Source organism: Phycodurus eques, chromosome 20, assembly GCF_024500275.1.
Source record: "Phycodurus eques isolate BA_2022a chromosome 20, UOR_Pequ_1.1, whole genome shotgun sequence".
Lineage (NCBI taxonomy): Eukaryota > Metazoa > Chordata > Actinopteri > Syngnathiformes > Syngnathidae > Phycodurus > Phycodurus eques.
Window position 1 is genome coordinate 7,970,814 of NC_084544.1, and position 21,948 is coordinate 7,992,761.

The 21,948-nt window shown below is 43.7% G+C and overlaps 1 protein-coding gene across 1 annotated transcript in view; it reads right to left on the bottom strand.

Annotated features, from left to right (window-relative positions):
• Positions 1-5,133: 5,133 nt before the first annotated feature.
• LOC133395982 (teashirt homolog 1-like) overlaps positions 5,134-21,948 on the bottom strand; it is a 35,466-nt gene continuing 18,651 nt past the window's right edge. Inside the window, exon 2 of the mRNA XM_061665345.1 lies at positions 5,134-10,268. Within this exon, the coding sequence (XP_061521329.1) occupies positions 7,033-10,268 (3,236 nt within the window). The 3' untranslated portion in view covers positions 5,134-7,032. The remainder of the gene's footprint in view (positions 10,269-21,948) is intronic.

The window sequence follows — 21,948 nt, forward strand, 5'->3', positions numbered from 1 at the left end:
GTTAGATGCCACAAGATGGCACCAAAGCCCTAGCTGAAAAGTAGTAATTGGTGTCAAGGAAGTACAGTTGCATATTCCTGATGTGCTACTTGCAGATTTACATATTCGCTTTTTTATTTTTGGAATCGATGGTTCTTTAATGGCTGAGAAACTCACTTTTTTGCCGATTTTGTACTCAAGCCAAAGCCCTGTCTAATATAAAAGTATTGCTTCAGCGCCATCTGGTGACATGTTGATGCCGAGGAGTTAGGTTGAAGTGAGAGGAGGAGTTTCCTGTCGACAGGCCATCGTCCAATCGAATAAAAAAGTAATGCTTTGCCACCTTCCTGTGGCAGTTACAGGAAGTTTTAAACTGTCGCTCGGTGTCAATTGCTTGCAGATTTTCACTATTTGCGGCAGGGCTCAGCCCCTAACCCCCAAATAGCGAGCGAAGACTATATGGTGAAGATCTTTGTATGTCAGGGAGGTGCTAAATTTAGCCTGGATTGAGTCTTAACTGCTGCCTTTTTTTTTTTTTTTTCCCAAAATCAAATAATTTATAAGCCTTTTATTTTCAAAGGCTAAATTGTAAGATGAGTGGGAAATGAAAAAGTATTTTGGGATCTTACTTGTATTCGGTCACCTGTACATTTAATGAAGGCTGGCGCTCAATAGAGTCCGGATTCTGACAACCGAGCGGTTTTAAATCCAATTGTTCCCTCTTGGTGGGGTCTCCGTGGAGACTGTACACGGCGTCAGCGAGTGTTTTATTTTTAGGGTTCCCGACACGTCTGACGCGTTTGCATGTGTCGCTCTGATGCGTACGTAAATACCAACTCGGAATATGTCGGTGGGCCGTGTGTACTGTATGTGTGTTGACGGGCCCGATCGGGACGTGATGACAGCCTACGATTGTCAAAAGGCTCGTCGATGAGTGGCGGGAAGGCTACCTTGTTTCCCGCTTCTCTGTTCCTGCTTCTGTCATGTCTCCCTCGAGGTCTGCTTCAGGTAAAGATGGGGAAACAGCCTCAATCACGGAGCCTGAAAGCGAGTTTGACACACACGCGTTGGAACCGGACAGCTTTGGACGGGAACAATACGAGGAAGCCCGCGTAGCTCACCGAGAGTGACGAATAGAAAGGATCCATCCACATGCGACGCCGCCGTTTCCCTTCCCGCCGCCCTCCTGTCGTTCTCCCGTCACTTTTGCAAGCGCCGTGACCGTTGGAGGGCCGTAAATTAAAAGCGATGTCAAACGCCAGATAATGATAGGGACTTCATTTGGGGTTTACGAAATGATACAAAAAAGCTGTCGATGCTGCACCCTTGAAACAACATGAATGATGGAAGTGCTTTTTTGGAAAAAAGACATTTCACGGCATTGTGTGCTCTAACAAACCAAGATTCTTCTGTACTGGTACTTTTAGGTTGTCCACGCGGGTTTGGGGACAGGTTATGGTTGTCTCGCCAAAGGAACTGATGACTCCACAAGATCCTTCGCTTGTCACGGTCATGCAAAGCAGGGTGTTGTTGTTCATCTTTGATCGTGGACAACCACTTTTTGACTGCTGCAGCTTCCTCATACACATTCTGCAACCTTGAAAATGTTTAGCGGTTGCTCCCCTTCCAAACCAAGAAATGCAATCACAGCTCTCCGCTTCTGACGAGCCTCCAACAATGAGGTCATTTCCAAAATGGCTGACAGGAAGAGGAAAGGCTTAAACAAAAAAACCTTGGACTTTCCCCTCGTAGTTTGTGGTATCCCGTCCCTAAACTTACACCAGTGCGCAAATGAGATCAAACGTGTGCCGTTTGCAACGTCAAAACCTCGTACATCGGGACAGTCGTAAACCGAGGACCCCGCCGTACATGTGCAGTTAGGCCCGTAATAAATTCCTGCTGTCTCTCTTCTTCACGATGTGACAGTCGTGCTACGCCGTCGCCTTTATGCATAATGCGGCTGCTCCTTGCGGAGGTCGAATGAAAACTCCCGTCGACATGTGTCAGGAGCTCGCCGCGTCGGCTCGGACTAATGATGGCACGTCGGCCGGCCCGCTGCCCTCCGCATATGCCCGCTCCCACGTGAAGTGTGCGTATGTGCGCGCACAGGGAAGGGTTCGTCATGCTGATTAAAAGCAACCCCCCCTGCTCGCTCCTCTCCCGCCCTCGCTAACAAAGCCCCTCAGAAAAAGACAGCGGGGAACATGAAGCGGTGTCAGGTCGGCCCGGGTGAGGCCGCCGGATGGGTGTCACCTGAATTTAGCCGCCTAATATGACAGCCGCCTGGTGATGGCTTGTCGGCGGAGTGTCACTTTGCCAGAGTTTGGGGGCCCCATTGTCATGCAAACCACTTGGACCACACGTGAATGAGGCTCGTCACACTGTCCGCCGAGGCTGCCGGATGAAACGCGTTTGACATCCCCCCGACCAGGAATAGTCGGGAATAATGAGGAAATGGCAGCAGCGACAGTTGTAACCTATTTATTTTGTATCACACGCACAAGTGTCTGCGGGAGGGTGATGTCACCGTCTGCATCGTGGTCAACCGGAGACGTCCGCACAACCTACTTTTTCATGTCCTGACAATTCATATTTTTCCAAGCCAGCAATAACACACACAACTGACACAACCCCCCCCCAAAAGTCAGACCTTCAAAAGTCAACTCGTTCCAGGTGGATGTTGGACTTTTTGATTTGTTTGGAGATCTGCCTCCCTTAGTTACTGTTGCTCAGTCCGTCAAGCTTCTAGAACAGATATGCATTTGGAATATTTTGTAGGGAACATCAAGACATTCCCATCCAGAATACAGGTAAGTAAGGGCCAGGATGTGGAACCAACTACCGGTCCCATCCGCAAACAACAACACCTCAGCTCAGCTTCTGGCTAGCGGACGTCGTTGCGGGCCATCTGCTTTTAGCGGGACATCAAACTGGTGAACACATTCGAAACCGCACAACAGAAATGGGAATAAAGTCGTCCCTCATTTATTGTTGGGCTTGCGTTCCAGAAGGACAATTCACAAAGTAGCAACTATTTTCATTTTATTATTTATATATATTAAAGCTTTATGCATAACACCAATACAAAATATGGATAATGCAAACTCCGCACAGGAAGACTGGACCTGCGTTTCAAACCCAGAACTTAAGAACCGCGAGGTAGCCTGCGAGCTTTTTTCCCGCCGGAAAAAAAAAAGACGCGCCATCCATCGGCCGCGCAGGCAGGTGTCATTACTCTCAGGAAGTCCACGTTGTCACTTGCTCAAGAGCCTCCTCATCCCTCTTGGTCTGAAGCAGGATGTCGCGGTATCTTACAAAAATAACAACGGTACCGCTGACAGTTAGGCGATGCCGGCGCTCGTCGGCGGGGACAGACCTTGTCAGCGAGCGAACCGTTGTGGGTGATTTGGAAACCTTAGCTTCACACTCAGTGTGTAAAGGTGCTTTATTGTCGAGCGGGCCAATGAGAAATGAGTCCTGCCGCTTCCTCAGACGACTTGACAATTTAGTAGGGAATAATATGGAAAAAGTGACCAAATCATGACACTGAAACTTGAAAGGAAGACTCGCTCAAAATACTATATTATGGTCCAAAGATGATATATTTTGCCATTCTTTTAGGAGGTATCATTAACCTGGATTTCAAATGCTGTAGGTAACCGTGCAGCTAATCGTCCCACTTCTGACACCACTTGTCACAGAATTCTCAGAAGTCACGTCGAATGGGCTGAAAAATCTGTAAACTGATGACATTTTAAGAAGCAGACTCCATGGGATGCTTGCCTGATCATGTACACAATCACACAGGCTGTATGGTCTTATGATGACTGTCCCACTTCTGACACCCTTTGTTACAAAATCCTCAGAAGTTGGGTTGACGAACCTGTAAACGGATGACATTTGGAAAACTGCGCTCTTTAGCATAGTTGCATGACCATGTACACAACCGCAGTGACTGGATCACTGTATGGCCTCATGGGTACTAATCACGCCACTTCTTCATTTGTCACACAACCCTCAATTTATATCAAGACCACACTGAATCTAAACTTTTTTTTGCCTCCCACACGCTTTGTTTTTGGAAAATTATGGCTTCGTTCTTTTATTTTAACTCTTTGGGGTTTGGCAATGTTTTCAGGTCCTGAAAATGGAAAGTATTATTACTACAAAGTATTATTCTGAAGGGCCCTAAACACTTCCAAGGCAAAGTGGGAGGGACTTCTGATAACCCCAAAAATGTCATCAGATCCCAGTTTTGAGTAAGGGGGCAATGGGGATCCATTTTCTGGAGAGGCGCCACAAGCTTCATTGTTCATTGTGAAGACGCCTGAGGCGAGCGTTCACGAGCAGCGTGGGGCGGGGCCGTGTCGACTTAAATGCCCTCAGTGGAAATGTGCCAGGGCTTCTTTATCATCAAGTGCCTGATTCTGCTGCTGAACAGCAAAGCCAAGCACCACCTCAAACACACAAGCTCATTTTTCCTCTATTTTATCTACACCCCCCCCCCCCCCCCCCCCACCCCGCCGCTTATAAAGGGATTATTTTGCTATATAAACAGACACATGCACAGATTCAAGGCTCTGAAATGCAAAACAAAAGTCAATCAGTCAATCCTCTACAATAACGTGCAAAATTAGAGAGAACAACAGACATCTGACAGCAAGCAGCCTTACGACAAGTGTTACAAATGTTAACTTTTAAGTTATTCTGAAAAGGAAGGAATCTGTAACATTTACATTTGATTTGATTTATTTTTCCATCACGTTTGTATTACTTTCCTCCCTCGACACTTACTTTTATATGAACTTCATTTATTTTTTTTTAGCTTTTTTAAAAATGTTTCACCACATTATTTTTCTCCCCCTGGTACTTATCTTTTTAAAACAAACCAAGATTCAGGAAAACGATTACAATATGTCAAAGTTTTCCAACGATTTTTCTCTCTTCGGTATATGATATTTTGTCATTTAAATTAAATAAAATTTAGGAAAATCTAAAAAAAAAAAAAAAAATCTTATGTTAAAATTCTTGCATAACATTTTGTCCTTTGGCATTTTCAAAACTTTAAAATATACAGTACACAGTTACAACAATGGAGTTTAAATCATGGCGTTTATTTTACAACCAAAGACAAAAATAACATCATTGCAAATAAACGTAATAAACTTCAAACAAAACGTTGAGAATTTGTTTTTTAATCTTTGTTATTGTTACGAGTGCTTTTGTGTAAACCACATTTTTAATGAAAAATAAACAAACAAAACCTAACTTTATACACTTTCAGCCATCTTTGTCTAGAAAATAACATTATAAAAATTCACACAGTACAAATGTGGAATCATAACATGCAAGCTATGCTGACGCACATACGCTTGCTGAGTATTCACACAGTAACTTCATTTTACAACGGTTACCTGACTAATGCAAATACTGTACATGTTGAAACAAACGCGATAGTTTTTTTTTTTTTTTTTTTGCTGCTTTTTCAAGCAGTGTTATTCCTTCATTCCATTGTTTGAATAGTTTGAATACGAATTTTAGGACATCTTTCAACTGCTTCACCTTCATTTTTCAATAAAAAAAAAAAAAAATGGTGTTTTCATTTGACTGCCGCTTTACATTAAAACATGCACAAACCATCTCATAAATAATACGCGAGTTGACCGTGACAGAAACAGGGGAGCGCCGGTCCAGTCTTAAAACAACAGATGGACGATTCCCAAAGGCTCATAAAAGATGCAGTGCGCGAACGAGAGCGGCAATCAGTCGGCCACGACGCGGTTGCGGCGCCATTTTGAAACAATTTACATCACCCCGGAACGTTTTAGCTTTGGAACAGTGCAAGAGTCCCCCGACCCCCACCCCACTCTTCTTGTACGACCATAATGCACGAATGAGTAATTACACAATGTGGCGGAAAAATCTGTGTATCATCTGTTGTTTCCATTATCAATTGGCAATCAAAAATGTATAACATTAAAATGCAAACTTTTAATCTAACACAAAATGACCTATTTTTCACAATTCAATTTTAGGTTTAGATAAAAAAGACAAAAAAATAAATACTGGAAAAGTGCAGTGTAACTAACAGCCAGAGGAAAAGGCAGAGAGAGAAGGTCCCCAACTAATACAGTTTTCCCCAACAGTGTATGGTCTGTTTCTTTGTGTTGCTGCTCCATGTGTGTTAAAGTAGCAGTTGTTTAAAAGTTTATCATTAGTGTAACATCTGTGTTAATTTGTTAGCTCATCTATGGCATTTCACATTATTATGGATTGGTTGAACATTTTGGTGTTAAAACGATGTTTAATTCTGATGTCAGTTTTAACAGTAAACTTCAACTGGAAGTTACAAAAAAACACAAAAGAGCGTGAAGCAAGTACACGCTACAATTATTTGAGCGAGAACTAAGGAATATTTTAAAAAGTGTGTTTTAATAAGTTTAAATGTGTTTAAATGATTTGGAAGGGCTAAAATGATTTTTTAAAAATGATGGAAAATGTTTACAATCATAGATTAATTTCTGCACATTCTTACATAAATATAAGTCTCACATGTAACTTGTTTAATACTGACTGGTGAGTGAATAGTTGAGTATGTTGTGGATGGGTGGCTTAAATCAGAGGAAAACCAAGTCAGACAAGACCACCTTGTTGACATAAGAGAAACCAATGGCAGTCAGAGCAGTCCATGTTGAGTGAAGATAATGGGGCGTTGCTTGCACAGGTATAAAGTAGATGCTCAGAGAATTATTCTGTGTCCACTGATTTTGCTTTATGGTTCTTCTTGCAAGAATAAATCATCTTTAAGCTTATCCAGGTCTCCTAGATATTTTAATAAATTTTAACTCTCACAACATAAAGCTAAATTCCTATTTTCATTTTTTGATTTACGGTTGCCAATGTAAACTGGAAAGAACGAATGATACGCGGACTGGTAAAGCTACCAGGTGTGCTGTGATGACGCTTTGTACACTTGTGTCACTCTAATTGGACAGATTGAAGCTAGACATTCTAGTGCAACGGTAAATCCCGTGATGCGCTCGCACGGCCGAGTCACTGCTTATCAAACTCTTTGACAAAGATCAGGTGGTTCTCAGGGGACTTGCCGTGCGTCTTGCAAAGGTGCAGTTTGATGGCGTGCTTGGTCACGAAGGTCCGACTGCACAGTTTGCACTGATTGAGCGAGCCGCCGCCGCCGCCGTCGTCCTCGTGATCCGTAAACTCAGACGGGCCGAGAGTCTTTTCGTCCGTCCTGCCGACGACCTGCTGCTCGAGGAAGTCTATGGAGAGCTTGGAAAGGTCCTGCAGGGTGAAGCCCAAGTGGGACTCCAAGTGGCGAATGTAGGAGGAAGGAGTTCTGAACTGGGAGGCGCAGTCGTTGCACAGAAACAGCGGGTGACCCGAGTCCATGTTCTTGAGGAACTTGGTGCCACCTGTCCGCTTTAGCTGGTACTTCACATTGGCCAGCCAATGCGAGATGGTGGTCATGGAGAGACCGGTGAATTTGCAGATGTGCACCCGCTCCTGGGGGCCCAGGTCGCTAATGACAAACTTCCCCTCAGTGGTCTCCTGCAGGCTGGAGGCAAATTGCGCCTGGAGGATCAGGAGATGCTGTGGATTCCAGTTGGACTGCCGGCCTTTCCGCCTCTGGATGGGGGATAACTCCTCCAAACTGTCCTCAAAGGTCCCCCCTTCGACGTCGGACTTGTCCGAGATGGAGGACGGCGTCGTGGACTTCGGCGTCAAGCGGCCCGTCAGATTCTTTACCATGTCTGATATGTCCATTAAAGCGTTCTCCCGGAGGGGCGGCGATGACGAATGGGACACACCTTTGGAGCCCGGTTGTCGGTTAGATGTGGTACAGTTCACCGGGGGTCCATTGGTGCTCCTAGATTTGGTCAAATCCATGGGCTGGTCGTCGTTTTGGTACTCTACCACCGGTTCGGCAGGCTTGATTTGAACCGACTTGCCATTGAGCTTGTAGAGCGTGGCGAAGGGGTCGCTGAAGGGCGTTGTCACTTTGGCGGCTTTGCCCAAGTGGGTGTTCATGATGGACTGCAGGGCGCTAAGAGGGTTGACGAGGGGCTGCTCCGGGGAGTGGTCGGTGATGATGCTCAGATTGTTGCAGCCTTCATTAACAACCTTTTTTGGCGATGTTGCCTCCTCCTTGATCTGTGTAACCTTTCTACTTTCTTTGCTTCTAGACTCCGTTTTGTCTATGACAGTCTTTTCTGGATTAGGTGAAACCCGTTTGTCTTTACAATTTGGCGACGGTGACTTGGCAGACCTGACCTTCTCCTCTTTTTCACTTTTCACCGAGCTCTTCATAGTTACCTTCTCCACCAGTTTCTCCATGGCCTGCACATTGTTTTTGTGGCTCTGAGGTGACGCCGGACTGCCGGGAACCAAGTCGGCGGGCGCAGCCTTAAGAGAGTTGTTGCTGAATAAAGGTTGAACCTGCATACAAGAAGGCAGAGTGGACTTGAGCGAGCTCTGGAGCTGGTATGCTGCGTGGATGCTGGGGTATCCGCCCCACGTCGGCGTGCCTGTCTGGGCCTTGTTGATTGCGCTTGAAACCGTGTTTGCCAACGATTTCAAGATGTCCAGTCCCCCTTTAGGTGTCTCCTCCAAGTCTTCTTCTCTGAGATACTGGTAAGACTTTCCCTTATCGGTCTTATCTGACTTCTCAGGTGGCTCTTCCTTCTCTTCTTTAATTTTTCTGTCGAGTTCAACCGGCATCAGAGTCTCTTCCTCTAACTCTTCATCCTCTCCGTCCCTACTCTCTTCCACGGGGCTTGCCGGCTGCAAAGGGGAGTCACGCTGCGACTTCCCGTTTGGAGCTGGGAGCTTGGTGGTCGTCGGCGGCAAAGGAATGGACTGAAATTTTTCCTCGCTAGCGGGGTCAAAAACAAGCTGCTTGCCCTTTTTAGAGGCTGAGTTGGTAACTTTGAGAAAGTGTCCCGTGACCATCATATGCGCTGTCAGTTGCTGCAAGGTGTCATGCGAGCTGCCGCACTCCATGCACTTGAGGATTTGCGCCTTGCGTGCCTCGAACTGCCACGTATAACTGGCGCCGTTTTGGTAACCGTAGCGGTTGTTGGGCGTGACATAGGGATTGGTCACCTTCTGGTCTTTAGGCGTTTCTCCGAACGGGACGCTGGGCGACACTGAATCGGGGGAGCTTGGCGACATCAAGTCTTGAAAAGCTCTTTTTTTGGTCGGTGGGACGAGCTTGGAGGTGAGAGCTGGCATCGGTTCTTTCAGAGGCACTTTCTGATAGTGTTTCGTTTTAATCATGTGGACGCTGAGGTCCTGTAAGGACTCAAATGAGTGGCCGCAGTACATGCATTTAAGAACCTTCTGGGCATCCTCCTTGCCCTCCATTTCCAGCAGGGAACGCTTGCGGGGCTTGGACCACTTCTTGCCCCGATCGTCCTCTGTGTCTTTATTGTCGTCGCGGTAGTGGCCCGTCTCGTTCATGTGGATGGTCAGGCCCACTAGGGTGTCGTAGGCCGCGCTGCAGTCCTTGCACCTGAACTTACTGGCGCCCGTGAAAACGGGGCCATACAACTTGTTGTTTTGCCTGTAGAGCTGCACGGTGCTGAAGAGGCTCGGTTCGGGGAGAAGCTGGTACGGCGTGTGCTGAAAGGTTTTGGCCAAGGCCGCCTGGTGCCAGTCGTAGGCTAACCCCGAGTTGACACTGACGTTGTTGGACGCGCTTCTTGATGCAGTGGTACTGCTCGTAGTCATATTAGTGGTAGCGCAGGTGCTGCTTGATCTGATCTTTGACAGGACGCTCGCCTGGCTGCTGTTGTTTAGAATCCCATTGCGCTCGTCATGTGCACTTTTGTTGTTCTTGCCGGACGCAACGTCTTCATCTTGTTTAGTTTTCAGCATGTCCAAGGCGATGCTAGACCATGAGGCGTCTGAGATCAAGTTTGCATAGACTGCTTTCATTTTGGCCAAACTGTCCTGCAGCGAGAGGCCATTGAGCTGCTCGGCGCTCTCCTCTGGCTTCTCCTCCAGCTTTTGCCGAGCGTCGTTGAAGAAGGGTGGCGTCTTGAGATCCGCCAGGTGATCGCTGGCCGCGCTGAGCGGAGAGGCGTAGCCAGCGTCCGGGTTAGTTCCATTACTGAGTGGAGAGTTCTGGCAGCTGAAGCGATCCCCAGCATCCTCATCGTCGTTGAACAAGTAGTCGTTGTCCTGGCCGTCCAGAGAGAGGCCGTCATCCTGAAGGGGTTCCTCTTCGTCGGCTTTGTCTGATCCAAACTCATCCTCAGGACCGTAAGCTGGAAAACAGTAAATAGAAAGTTAATTCCAAGCACAAGTAGTATTAATCAGGAAATAGTACATGTCTCTGTTATCATTAATGAAGGTTGTGAATGCAGCTATGGACAAAGGTCTTTGGACACCAGGCCTTTCCACCTGCACAGTAAAATGGGAAGAAAATAAGGGGGGTTCCCGCTTTGCGATGTAGTTCCGTTCCTAAGGTGGCAGCGTAACTCAAATTTGTAGTTTGTACGCGCACTACCGTGCGCATACAAAAGTCAGAATTACAGTAAACGTGTGTGTTTGTGTGTAATGTGCACACATTATATATACACACACACACACACACACACACATATATATATATATATATATATATATATATATATATATAATGTGTAAAAAAAATAAAATAAATAATTATAATTATTCATAATATACAGTATTCTTACGGCACTGTGCAAAATAGTTCACGCTTGATGTTTGTAACCTTTAACCGCCATATCTCAGTCTCATCATTAGGAGAGGACGCCCAATATGAAAACTTCCACTCATTCTGTGGAATTTTTGAAGTGTGCCTGGGATTTTTATTTTTTTAGATTGGTGAAGTTGTTTAACAGGTATTCACACCAAACTCAAATTGGAGCTCGCTTTGTGCACTGGGAAGAGAGGAGAGTCTTCCCTAAGCTGTTCACACTGTTGGAATCATATATGATCTAGTCCAGGGGTGGGCAAACCTTTGTTTTAAGAGGCTACATTTGATTTTTTAAATGGACAGATGGGCTCCTTCTTTCATAGATAAGGTACAAAAAAAAAAAAAAAAATTTAAATAAAAAGGCAACTGAAAATGCACCTCCTAACTATTAGACAAGGAAAAAGGTGGATTGAAAGATGTATTTACAATTTAACACACATTCCAACATTTTACCAACAGATTAAAAGTACCACCTCACTTGGGAAAACTGACACAATCCCTCAGTTTGACTGGACGTGCGCACACAATTTGGCCTCCAAAGTAATGGAGATAGCGCAAGGACGGGAGTGCATGCCAGTTTTGTGCGCCTTGCCAAGCCACGGCTGGCAGGGAGGAGTGGACTTGGCAGCGGCGGTGGAAGTCTTCCCAGCGTGAGGCGAGGGAAAAGCGCCAGCGGACATGACAGCCTGGTCGCGCTTTGAAAGACGCCTGACTGAAAATGAGGCGACATTGTAAAGAAACTAAATATTTCCAGGAGGGGAGGGGAAAAAAAAAAAAGAGGGTCGAGTATTAAAAAAGGCAAGCCCCTATCCTTTCGCCTTCCCTCCCCCAAATCCATCTCGGGTAAGATGCTTGTCTGAGGTGCCAGAATGAGTCTCCAGCGAGGAGGCAGATGTGCTGTCAGCTTCAAACAGCGTGTTGCACTCCATCCCATAATAGGAGTGGACATAATACCTGATGTGTGTGAGGTGCCAGTCACAGCTGCAGGTTCAACAGTTGCAACCACCCCCCACTTTTTTCTCTTTCTGCATGTCGGAGGAATAAAGACTCAACACACGTCCGTTTTTGTTTTAAAAATAAAACAATTATACTTGGGCCATTCACAAAATTCAGCCCATTGAAAATACTCTCATTTGAGTGAAGAAATCGAAACGTGGCGGAAGCCATTCACAGCAGAGGTGGCGAGTTCAAGACAAAACTGAGCTGACAGCGCAACAAACAAGCTTCAGAAAAAAAGGCACTTCAGGATTGTGTGGGTGTGTGTGTGTGGACGAGGGTGGGACGGGCACGGAACGACAAAAACCCCAAACAATCTCCTCTCTACAGTCTGTGTACAACAAGAAAGTGCCACCTCCGGCTAATAAGGCAATCAGAGATGGGGAAAGATGCTGACACGGCAGCTTTCAGGGGGAACAAAAGAGGGTGAGGGAGGAGGGCCGAGGGGGGGATTTAAAATGGAGGTGTCTGTTGTGGTTGTCAGTCAAAAATGTACAAAGGCCACTCAGGGAGGATGTGGGAATGAAGTTCAACAACAGCCAAAAGACTCGCCAGTACAGGAGCGTGTTCAGGTCTGAGGTTTAAGGGAAAATATTATGGATGGTGACTTTTCAAGGTTTGATAACAACATTTTGATCTTATGTGGCATATACTTGATTTCTCAGTAAAGTTGTGGCCGGCACGAGGGTGGGGGCGATGTGTGTATGGCGATGTGTCTATACGCTTTCATTGTCTTGGGCGCTTGCTTGTTTTCCATACTGTGGGTTCTGCAAGTCGAATCAATCCACTGGCCGTCGAATGATGCGGAAGAATCCAGCCCACTGGTTGTCAGTCTAACGAAAGCCGGGCTCTCCATCGTTGCAAGGCAGACTTTGTAGGGCACCATCGTAACGGCCCCATTGGCCAGTGAAATAAAAGTGGCACATGCTAGCCACACCCAGTTTTTGTGCGACAGACTTTACACTGTATGACTTGCCCAGGTCGAGCATGTCCTGATATCCGCTTTTTTAAAAGGCTTGGGGCATCCTTATATTTTAGCTTGCGGCCTCGTATGTGACGAATGACGCCATTTAGATGAGAACGAACGCAGCTACAACTCTCTGGATAAGCCTATCACTGGCACCCTGCTCAGACTGTAAGACCACAAGAATATTTATGCCGCAGGTCAAAAATCCCAATGTCATCGTGTTATAATCGATTCTCTGACACGACATAGATACACAATCGTTCATGGCTACATTGCGATGCAACGATTATACCATTAATTCCAACGCCCACTAGTGCACAGGAACACAAAAGGCAGAAATAAACACTGGGCTAACCACTCCAAAACAACAATGCAATAAATATACATGTCGTAATCCCATAATTGACTATCTGCTCTGTATTGAAGAAGTGTGTGTGCGGGCAGGCCTGTAATGAAGAAGCTAGGCCATCTGTGTGTGTTTGGAGTGCAGCCTGTCACTATTGTTGTGTACAGTCCAGGATTTCCTGCTGCAGACAGGTGACACCACAGTAGGGCACTACAACACCCCCGCACCACAAAGAACAACATACTGTACCTCCCCCAGGGCAGGGAGATGTGTGAGGTCATCTAAAACACAATGTCCTCCACACACATACATTGACATGTTAGATTAAAAAAGGGTATACACACACACACACAGGTTTCGGTCCAGAGGTATTTGGACAGTGACAGAATTTGAGTTGAAGACTCCATAATATCTCGGGTAATCGGCATAAAATGGCCGTCATTCCTAAATGGTAAATGGCGTATTTCTGCGAAACCTCTTAAATAATACTGAATGTCTGCATTTTCTTTTTTGTTATTAGGTCTTGATTTGAAACTTTATGTTTAGGGGGTCGCCAACACGACCCCACCAAAAGTCCCTCGGTAGCGACTGGGACCAGTTTCACCATTTGACACGAAATTGGGTAGACACATCGATTATAACAGGATGCGCGAAAACATCTCAAGTACCCATGCAAGAAATTTAACAGGAAGCTAGCCATTTTGGGTAAATTCAAGGTCTGTTATTTTGGCCAACTGCAATTTGGAAATTCAACCCAAATGAGCTCCAATCAGAAGCCAGAATGCTAGACACATGGGCGGCGCTAAATTACCAAGATTTTTATGCCTATGCCATCTAATCTTGGCGGAGTATGGTGTCAAAGTTTGGTGTGAAGCGGCCCTTTGGGGTGAATTCCAGGGCTCGTACTTTAACACCCCTCGCACCACTTTCACCGATTGCCAAGATTTGGCAGACATTTCTAGCATTAAAGGATTCACAAAAAAATTTAAGAAATTGAACAGGAAGTTTCTTTTGGGTTTGAGGAAGCTACTGTGGGCAAATTTCAGGGGCCCGTAATTTGACAAACTCCTATTAGGGAATTTGCGACCCAATTGGAGACTGGTATCTAAACCTTTAAGCCAAAGTTTGCTGACTATCTAAGATTCAATGCGACACTCAGAAAAAGCCATTGTCCAAATACTTTTGGACACAACTGCATCGGCACTTGTGTGAAATATATTCAGAATATTACTGAGTTACTTCTGTTTGTCCAGTATGCTTTAGAACTCAAAGTAGCACTCATATGTCAGACGTCTTGTGTCACGCAGATGAAAACAATCAACTTTCCCTGCACACATACATACAAACACACCTTGCCCTGTAAAGCATCTTCATTTATTCATGTCGTCTCGACCAAGAGGGCAATCCCGCCTCTCATTTGCAGCGCTAATGTCCAATTCCGCCAGCTTTCACCCCCGCTGATTTACCCGCCGCGTTCCAGCCGAACACTCCCACCCCCTTGCGCTGTTTAGCGAGCCCCCTCCACAACGGGCAGCCGTTATTTTCCCTCCATCCCGTTTCGCTTTGTCACCAGGCCCTCCATTCGCTGCCACTCACCTCTGATGGCATTAGACAGGCATGATCACAGTGTGTCACTGACCTGCGGAGAGGTAGAGGGGGTAAATAAAATGACATTATTACTTCCCGCGTCCTATACACGCAGGAGCGACAATTATGCCGACGCTGAGCATGTCAACGATGTCTCGGTTCTCCGTGGGACGCTCTTTTAGGTACACCTGATCAATGTCATGATATCCAAGACAAGGGCGTAGACCTCTGCTAGCTAGGCTCAAAACATCCTGATTTGGATCAGTACACATTCATAGATACACTTCCTGAATTTTGTCATTTAGATAAATCAAGCACAATTTCAAAAAACATTCATACACCAAAAGGTCAGGTGCCGCCAGACCCAATGGGAGCAATTTAGGGTTCAGTGCCTTCCCCAAGGACACTTTGACAGCAGAGGCAGGACTCAAACCGCTGATCCTTCAGTCACTGGATGACTCGCTCTGCCAACTGAGCCAATGCCGCCTCAAATATCAAAGGCAAAATATCAGAAGAGCGGGATATGCCTTTGACTAAATTTCACTGATATTGTTTAATATAATATTTTCAGTTTTCTCTTTTTGAATGTTTTGAATTCCTGTTTCCTTTGCAGTGTTAAGCAGAATAATGCTGCGTGGGGCAATTAACATTCTGTGGCTGGAGCTCAGATTTGCATTTTTTTTTTTTTCTTAAACAAAACAAAAGTTTAGAGCGAATGAGCAACGCCCTCTGCTTTTTGCAGTCAAGTAGTGCACTCCATTTTGTCTCAGTTGAGTCAAGACATGATTACTCAAAATTTCACAATTGTACAAACTCTGTAAAATAAATACTGGCAATCAGTTCAGGGTGTACCCCGCCTCCTGCCCGATGATAGCTGGGTAGGCTCCAGCACGCCCACAACCCTAGTGAGGAGAAGCGACTCAGAAAATGGATGGATGGATATTGGTATTAGAAACAGCTCTAATTTTGATACAACCGCACCAAAAAACAAACAAACAAGAAAGAAAAAAGAAAAAAAAAAAAAAAAAACATTGTACATAATTGGATGCTAGAGCTTTAATTATTTTTATTGGTCTTTTTTGGGTCATTTTAGTCACAAGATTCTTTCTTATCAGAAGCCCTTTACAAAGCGGACATTTGACTGCCTTTTTGCCATCTGTGTGTAAGGTACCGATGCAGGATGGAGGGGTTTTTGACATTGCGTCAGATTGTGAAGATGAACACCCGAGACTCAATGCCCACACTACTTTGTGTTGAAAGCAATTGTCACTTCCATTGCCAGGCAACCAATTCTCTAAATGTGATGAGTTCTACAGTCACGCCTCTTGTGTGTCAATTTACCGGCAATTCCAGAATGAAAGTGGCCAGAGATTCTACAACAACAGTGTAAAGTTGAGTCACGAGCTTGGTCACGGAGCAAATTAAGCACATACAGTAAGTCAAAGTACCACTGTAAATTTATTTTCGATCGTCCAACTGCTTTACCGGCGAAATCGGCACTTTCCTGCACTGTCAGGTGAGTGTTTGTTCTGAGACACACATCCACGTGTATACACACACACACACACACACACACACACACACACACACACACACACACACACACACAAAGATCGACACACTCGAGGGTTGGAATAACAACCGTGCTCTTGTGCTGCACAGGCATTCCAAACCATCTGGGTTGTTTTTTTTTTTTTTTTGAGGCAAAGTGCACCTAAAGCGTTACTAATGCTAATTAAAAACGATGCCACTATGATATACATTTGGTCAGCTGACTCCATGTAGGTCAGACAACACTTGCGTATTCAACGTATTCAATTGAAACACATCTCACTTATTTATTCCTCATTTATTCCCTAATTTGTGTTCAAATGCTGCAACGTAGCCAAGTTAAAAAGGACACCACTTCGTGTAGGGCAGTAAAACCATGTGATTTGCTCCCAGCCAATCAGCAAAGAAATGCAATGATAGTCATGAAAAATTATTATTCAATACAGCAAAAATACTAATAGACCGGTGTAAGATTCTTATACAAACATGAACATACCCGAGAAAACTACCGTACTTTTAACATTTCTTTAACTTTAAAATGGGACAATTTAACCTGCCACATAACAGGAGGGTTAAAAATAATTGAATTTTTTTCCCCCTCTCTCTCTAGTTTTTTCACTGGCTGGGAAAAATTATGCGGCCACATAATTTAAAAGTTACCAAATACGGTTCCTGTTTCACCAAGTAGCCAGGTGGCTTATTCATGTTTTATGATAATGCTCACTTACAGAAATGTTAATACATTTGTGACGTCAATATTTGACTGCCTTTCACTGCAAATGGCTGCCGTTTAGCACAGATAGTGAGTGATTCTTACAATGCAGGATTAGGGTTGAAGGTGAAGAATGCACCATTTTGATGTTGACGTTTCATGAACCCCCCCCACCCCCCCCACACACAGTTTGAGTTCACCTGCGCTGCCCCGGACCATCTTCCCGTTTTGCTGGTAACTAAACAACATCTGCTCCCATCGCCTAGCAACAAGCAGTTTGACGGATGACCCCCAAAAGATGGATAATTACCATAAATCACCGGCGCCGGCATGGACAATAGAGAGCGGAAAAGCATTGACAGACGAGTTTTCAACTTTTTCCGCGGTGGGGAAAACTGCTCTGCGACTTGCGAAGACAATAGAACCTGCAAAGAAATGTGAGCATGTTCATGGACTATGAATGGAGGCATTAAAATGGAACTTTGACTCAAGGGATCCAAGCGGCGACGAAGGAAACAAAGTTAAGGTCTGAGGAAGGAAGAATGAAGAATTGGAACAGTGATGATACACAGAACATACATAGCTCAAAACAACAAAAATAAAGCAAAAAAAAAATACAACCACAATGGTAATAAGCAGTATGTATAGTTTGAGTATTAGGATGTATTTAAAGTATCTACAACATGAAAATAAAGATGAGATGGCGTGGGGCCAAAACGTAACCGGTTAGGTCTAGTCGGGTCCGCTTGCACAATAAGCCATCAATCAGCCTTCATACCAAGGACGCTCGCCTCGTAGAACACTGATGAGGAAAGCAGCAAAAAACGCACGCACGCACGCGCACGCACACACTCACACACACACACACACACACACACACATATACCTCAAATAAATTCGAGCTAAATAACTGTCTGCGCTAAATAGATCCGTTGAGGTTTTTGGGCAGTGACACATTATTCTGAGATAAAATCAAAGTGTCAGACAAATTTGACTCTCTGCTTCATCCAAGGAGGGTTTAATAATCAAATATTCATTTAGGGGAATTTAGCCACAGTTTTTAGCTACATAACCGTTTAGCTAAACAACTGTGAAGAAAAAGCCGCTTATGAGTATGCTAACGCCGGTAACTCCCAAAACAGTTCCTTTTGGATGTTACTGTTTTTATCTCCACAATATTATTACAATACAATTCACCATAAATACTTAGGACCTTAACATAAAATCTCCAAAAAAAAAAAAAAGATGTTTGCTTTCAATCCCCCTCCCTCTTTGCTTATAGAAAAAGCAAATACCAATGACATTATTCAAAAGTTGTTTTTTTTCTGGGATTTGCTTTTTCATCTGATACTAAAAAGCTTGAATATTTTCAGAAAGTTTTTTTTTATTTTTTATTTTTAGCATTAACAGCATTAACTTCATCAAATGTCATAGAAATAATGAATATTTTTTTTCTGACAGATACTGGAAGAAAATAAGTGCTTCCTCTTGGAAAAATGTTTGCTTTCGCCAAAAGCATGGACGTAAACATTCCTTAATAAATTTACAATTTAAATGTTCAACAATTTAACATCATGAAAAGATGGCCAAATGACAGCATGAAAGCACATACACAGGTCAAACGTTTCCAACGTCTTGATAAATGACTGCTGTTGCAATGTATATAAATGGGCTCCGTTTTTGGCAAATGTCCGGTGCGATTAACTTGGATGGCCTCTCCACAGGGCCTTTGATTGTCATACGAAAAACAGTACGTAACTAATTCTGCTCATGTCACGCTAGTCGCTTTTTTTCCCAAACAATAGTCGCTAGAAAGGTTGGAAAAGTCGCCAAGTATAGCGACCGAATTGCTAAGTTGGCAACACTGACAGCTTTTGTAAAATAGCTCCTCTCTGTTTGCAGCCATGTTGTAAGTGTAAGCAGTGCATGTCAGCGGGTAGTGCTCTGATGGAAAACTGAAGAAAATGGTCCCGACCAATAAACTTGAATTACTCGACAAAATCAATTAACTGCTCAGCCGTAGTATTTAGTAAAATAATTATGAATGAAGGAACATGTCGAGCTAGGTGGTATCACCTAGCAAGGTTGCTAGCTAAGAAATTGGAACTAATAAATAAAACCGATTAATCGCCCAGCCCTAGTGTTCAGTTTAATTAAAATTATATTGTTGAAGGAAAGAAAGAGTTAGCTAGTGAGCATCAGCTAGCAAGGTTTTTAGTGCACAGAAATGTTTTACGAAGTGGCTCATAAATTTACAGCACATAACTTTGCTTAATGACCATGGTTTTGAAACAGTTTTAATGTCTTTCCAGAGAATCTGATACACTCTTAAAGATTAGCGTTTTCATAGTAACATTGCGTTGAGCGGCCACATTCTTCTCCCTTTGAATTGGTGTGAAATATGATTAATTTAAAGTGGTAGGAAACTAAATAAACGTAAAATAGGACAGTTGAATATTTATTTTTATCTACCTTGAAATACGGGCATTGAATAACCTTTTGAAATAAAAGTATGACATCAACTTTTCTTTTCAGGGATGTTAAAAAATGATAATAAAGGGGAAAAAAAGGAACATGAAAAACCGTAAAAGCGACTTCAGGGAAATTAATTAGAACCACAAAATGCCTTCGGGTGGAAGTCAGATCAGGACGACCGAGACGTCCCCAAATATTTGAGCAGTTTGTACCGCATGTGTCACCGGGGAAATTCCGCCAATTGTGCACCGTGAAACCCATTATCCTTTATGCTTGGCATGCTTTTTCTTTTACCCAGTGACAAAGTGCTGCTGAAGGCCGATGTTCCATTAGGCAAAGTTTTCAACTGTCATTTCCGAATTTGTGTATGAGATCAAGGCGGGAGGGATCGTACACAAGCACATAACAAAACAAAAATACAACAGCATATTTAATAGGGGTGGGAGTCACAGAGGTATTCCGGATGTGATAACACAAACGATACTGATAATATCATGAGAGCAATTGCACAATCATCCATACAGTATACTGGAAGAAAACATCACAATACATTACAAGACCTATGTAACAAGTCATGATATTTAGCCCAAAATCCCTATAATATCACGGTACAGCGATTGTGCAATATTATAAATATCAGAAGAAAACTAGTAACGATCTACGATACATCATGACTTGGGGTGGAACGGTTCACAAAATCCACGGTTCGATTTGTATCTCGGTTTTGTGGTAACGGTTTTTGTTTCGGTTTTGGATACGTTGACTCTTTAAGAAAATCAATTATGTCTTACATATTTTGTATTATTATTACTTAAATTATTTTTATTAATCAGAAATATATATATGACAAGCAGAACAAATCAATGCTCTTCCATTAGAGGGCAAAAGGTATAATCGACCTGTGTATCCACTTGTGATTAAATTGTGACAAGCTCATTCATTTCAGTATTTATACTTTATATATTGGTTTAGTGGTTAACTAGGCGGCACGGTGGGCGACTGGTTAGACCGTCAGCCTGACAGTTCTGAGGACCCGGTTTCAATGCCTGGCCCCGCCTGTGTGGAGATTGCATGTTCTCCCCGTGCCTGCGTGGGTTTTCTCCGGGCATTCCGGTTTCCTCCCACATCCCAAAAACATGCATTAATTGGAGACTCTAAATTGCCCGTAGGTGTGAATGTGAGTACGGATGGTTGTTTGTTTCTATGTGCCCTGCGATTGGCTGGCAACCAGTTCAGGGTGTACCCCGCCTCCTGCCCGATGACAGCTGGGATAGGCTCCAGCACGCCCGCGATCCTAGTGAGGAGAAGCGGCTCAGAAAATGGATGGATGGATGGTTAACTAAGCTTTTTCTAACATGAAATTGGTGCCTTGGCTCAACAAAGGTTTGAAAAAGCTGACGTTATTAAATAATTCTGATATGTTGTACATAGACTGAAATGTTTATACAAACATGGCAATTTGTAGCAAGTTGAAAGCTCTCCAACGCAAGAGATCATGTGCATGAAATGAACAACCTGGAAGTTGGTTTTGTGCTCCAGTGACCTTGTGTTGGAGAGATACAGACTTGCTATGCTGGCCTCGTGTTCGTCTGGGACTTTATGCGAGTAATGAAAGGGACTCGAAATGGGTATCTGGTGCCGGTCACTCAATAGAATAATTGATTCTAAAAATATCCGATAACTGATACCAGTGAGTATTCCTTTATTGTCTGTCTACTTGTGTTGCGTCACTGTTTGTGTTCAAATTCCCATTGTTTTAAGCTTATAACAACACGACTATCGATACAATTTGTTAACCCGTTTATGGCGTTTTGCATTGCGTGTTATCATTAAGCAAGCAGACAAAGGCAATGTTGTGTAGTTTTGAATACACAACGTGTAATTCTCTTTGTTTTATGTTTAATTGGACAGTAAACTCTAACACGGAGTGGAAATAACTTTTTGGTCACCATTTGCGAAACTTCTGCTTGTTGTAAAGTGAATTGAGTTGAGTTTGCGGCCAATGTCTAGCTTGTCTCTCAAAGTTGCTCACAAATCAAGGGGAAAAAAAATATAATTCGAGTGACAGCTCGTATCTTGAAAAAAAAAAAAAGTCAGGTCATTTATAAGCCAATGTACCCCTGTATTGGAAGACAACCATCTCCAATATATTACAATACCTATGGTCCCAATAAAAACTCAACACAATATCACAAAATCTGACCAATGCTATATATTATCTGCTATAATATCACAATAAAGAGGTTGTGCCATACTCTATATACTGAACAAAAGCCATCAACGTTACACAATAAGGAACACTCACGGGGGGGACTTTGATGATAAAATCACAATATGAATCCAAGTAATGAAGAGTCACGATGCAATTGTGTGATAATACAAAGAAGAAAACCATCTACGATACTTCATCAGAATCAGAATCATCTTCATTTGCCATGTAAAAAAAAAAAAAAAAAAGGAATTTGTCTGCGGTAGTTGGAGCCACTCTAGTACGACAACAGACAGCCATTTGACAAAAAATACTTTGGAGACATAACATTTATTCATAACATTTAGCTAACATATGGGAGTGCTATGATATTGTTTTTTGA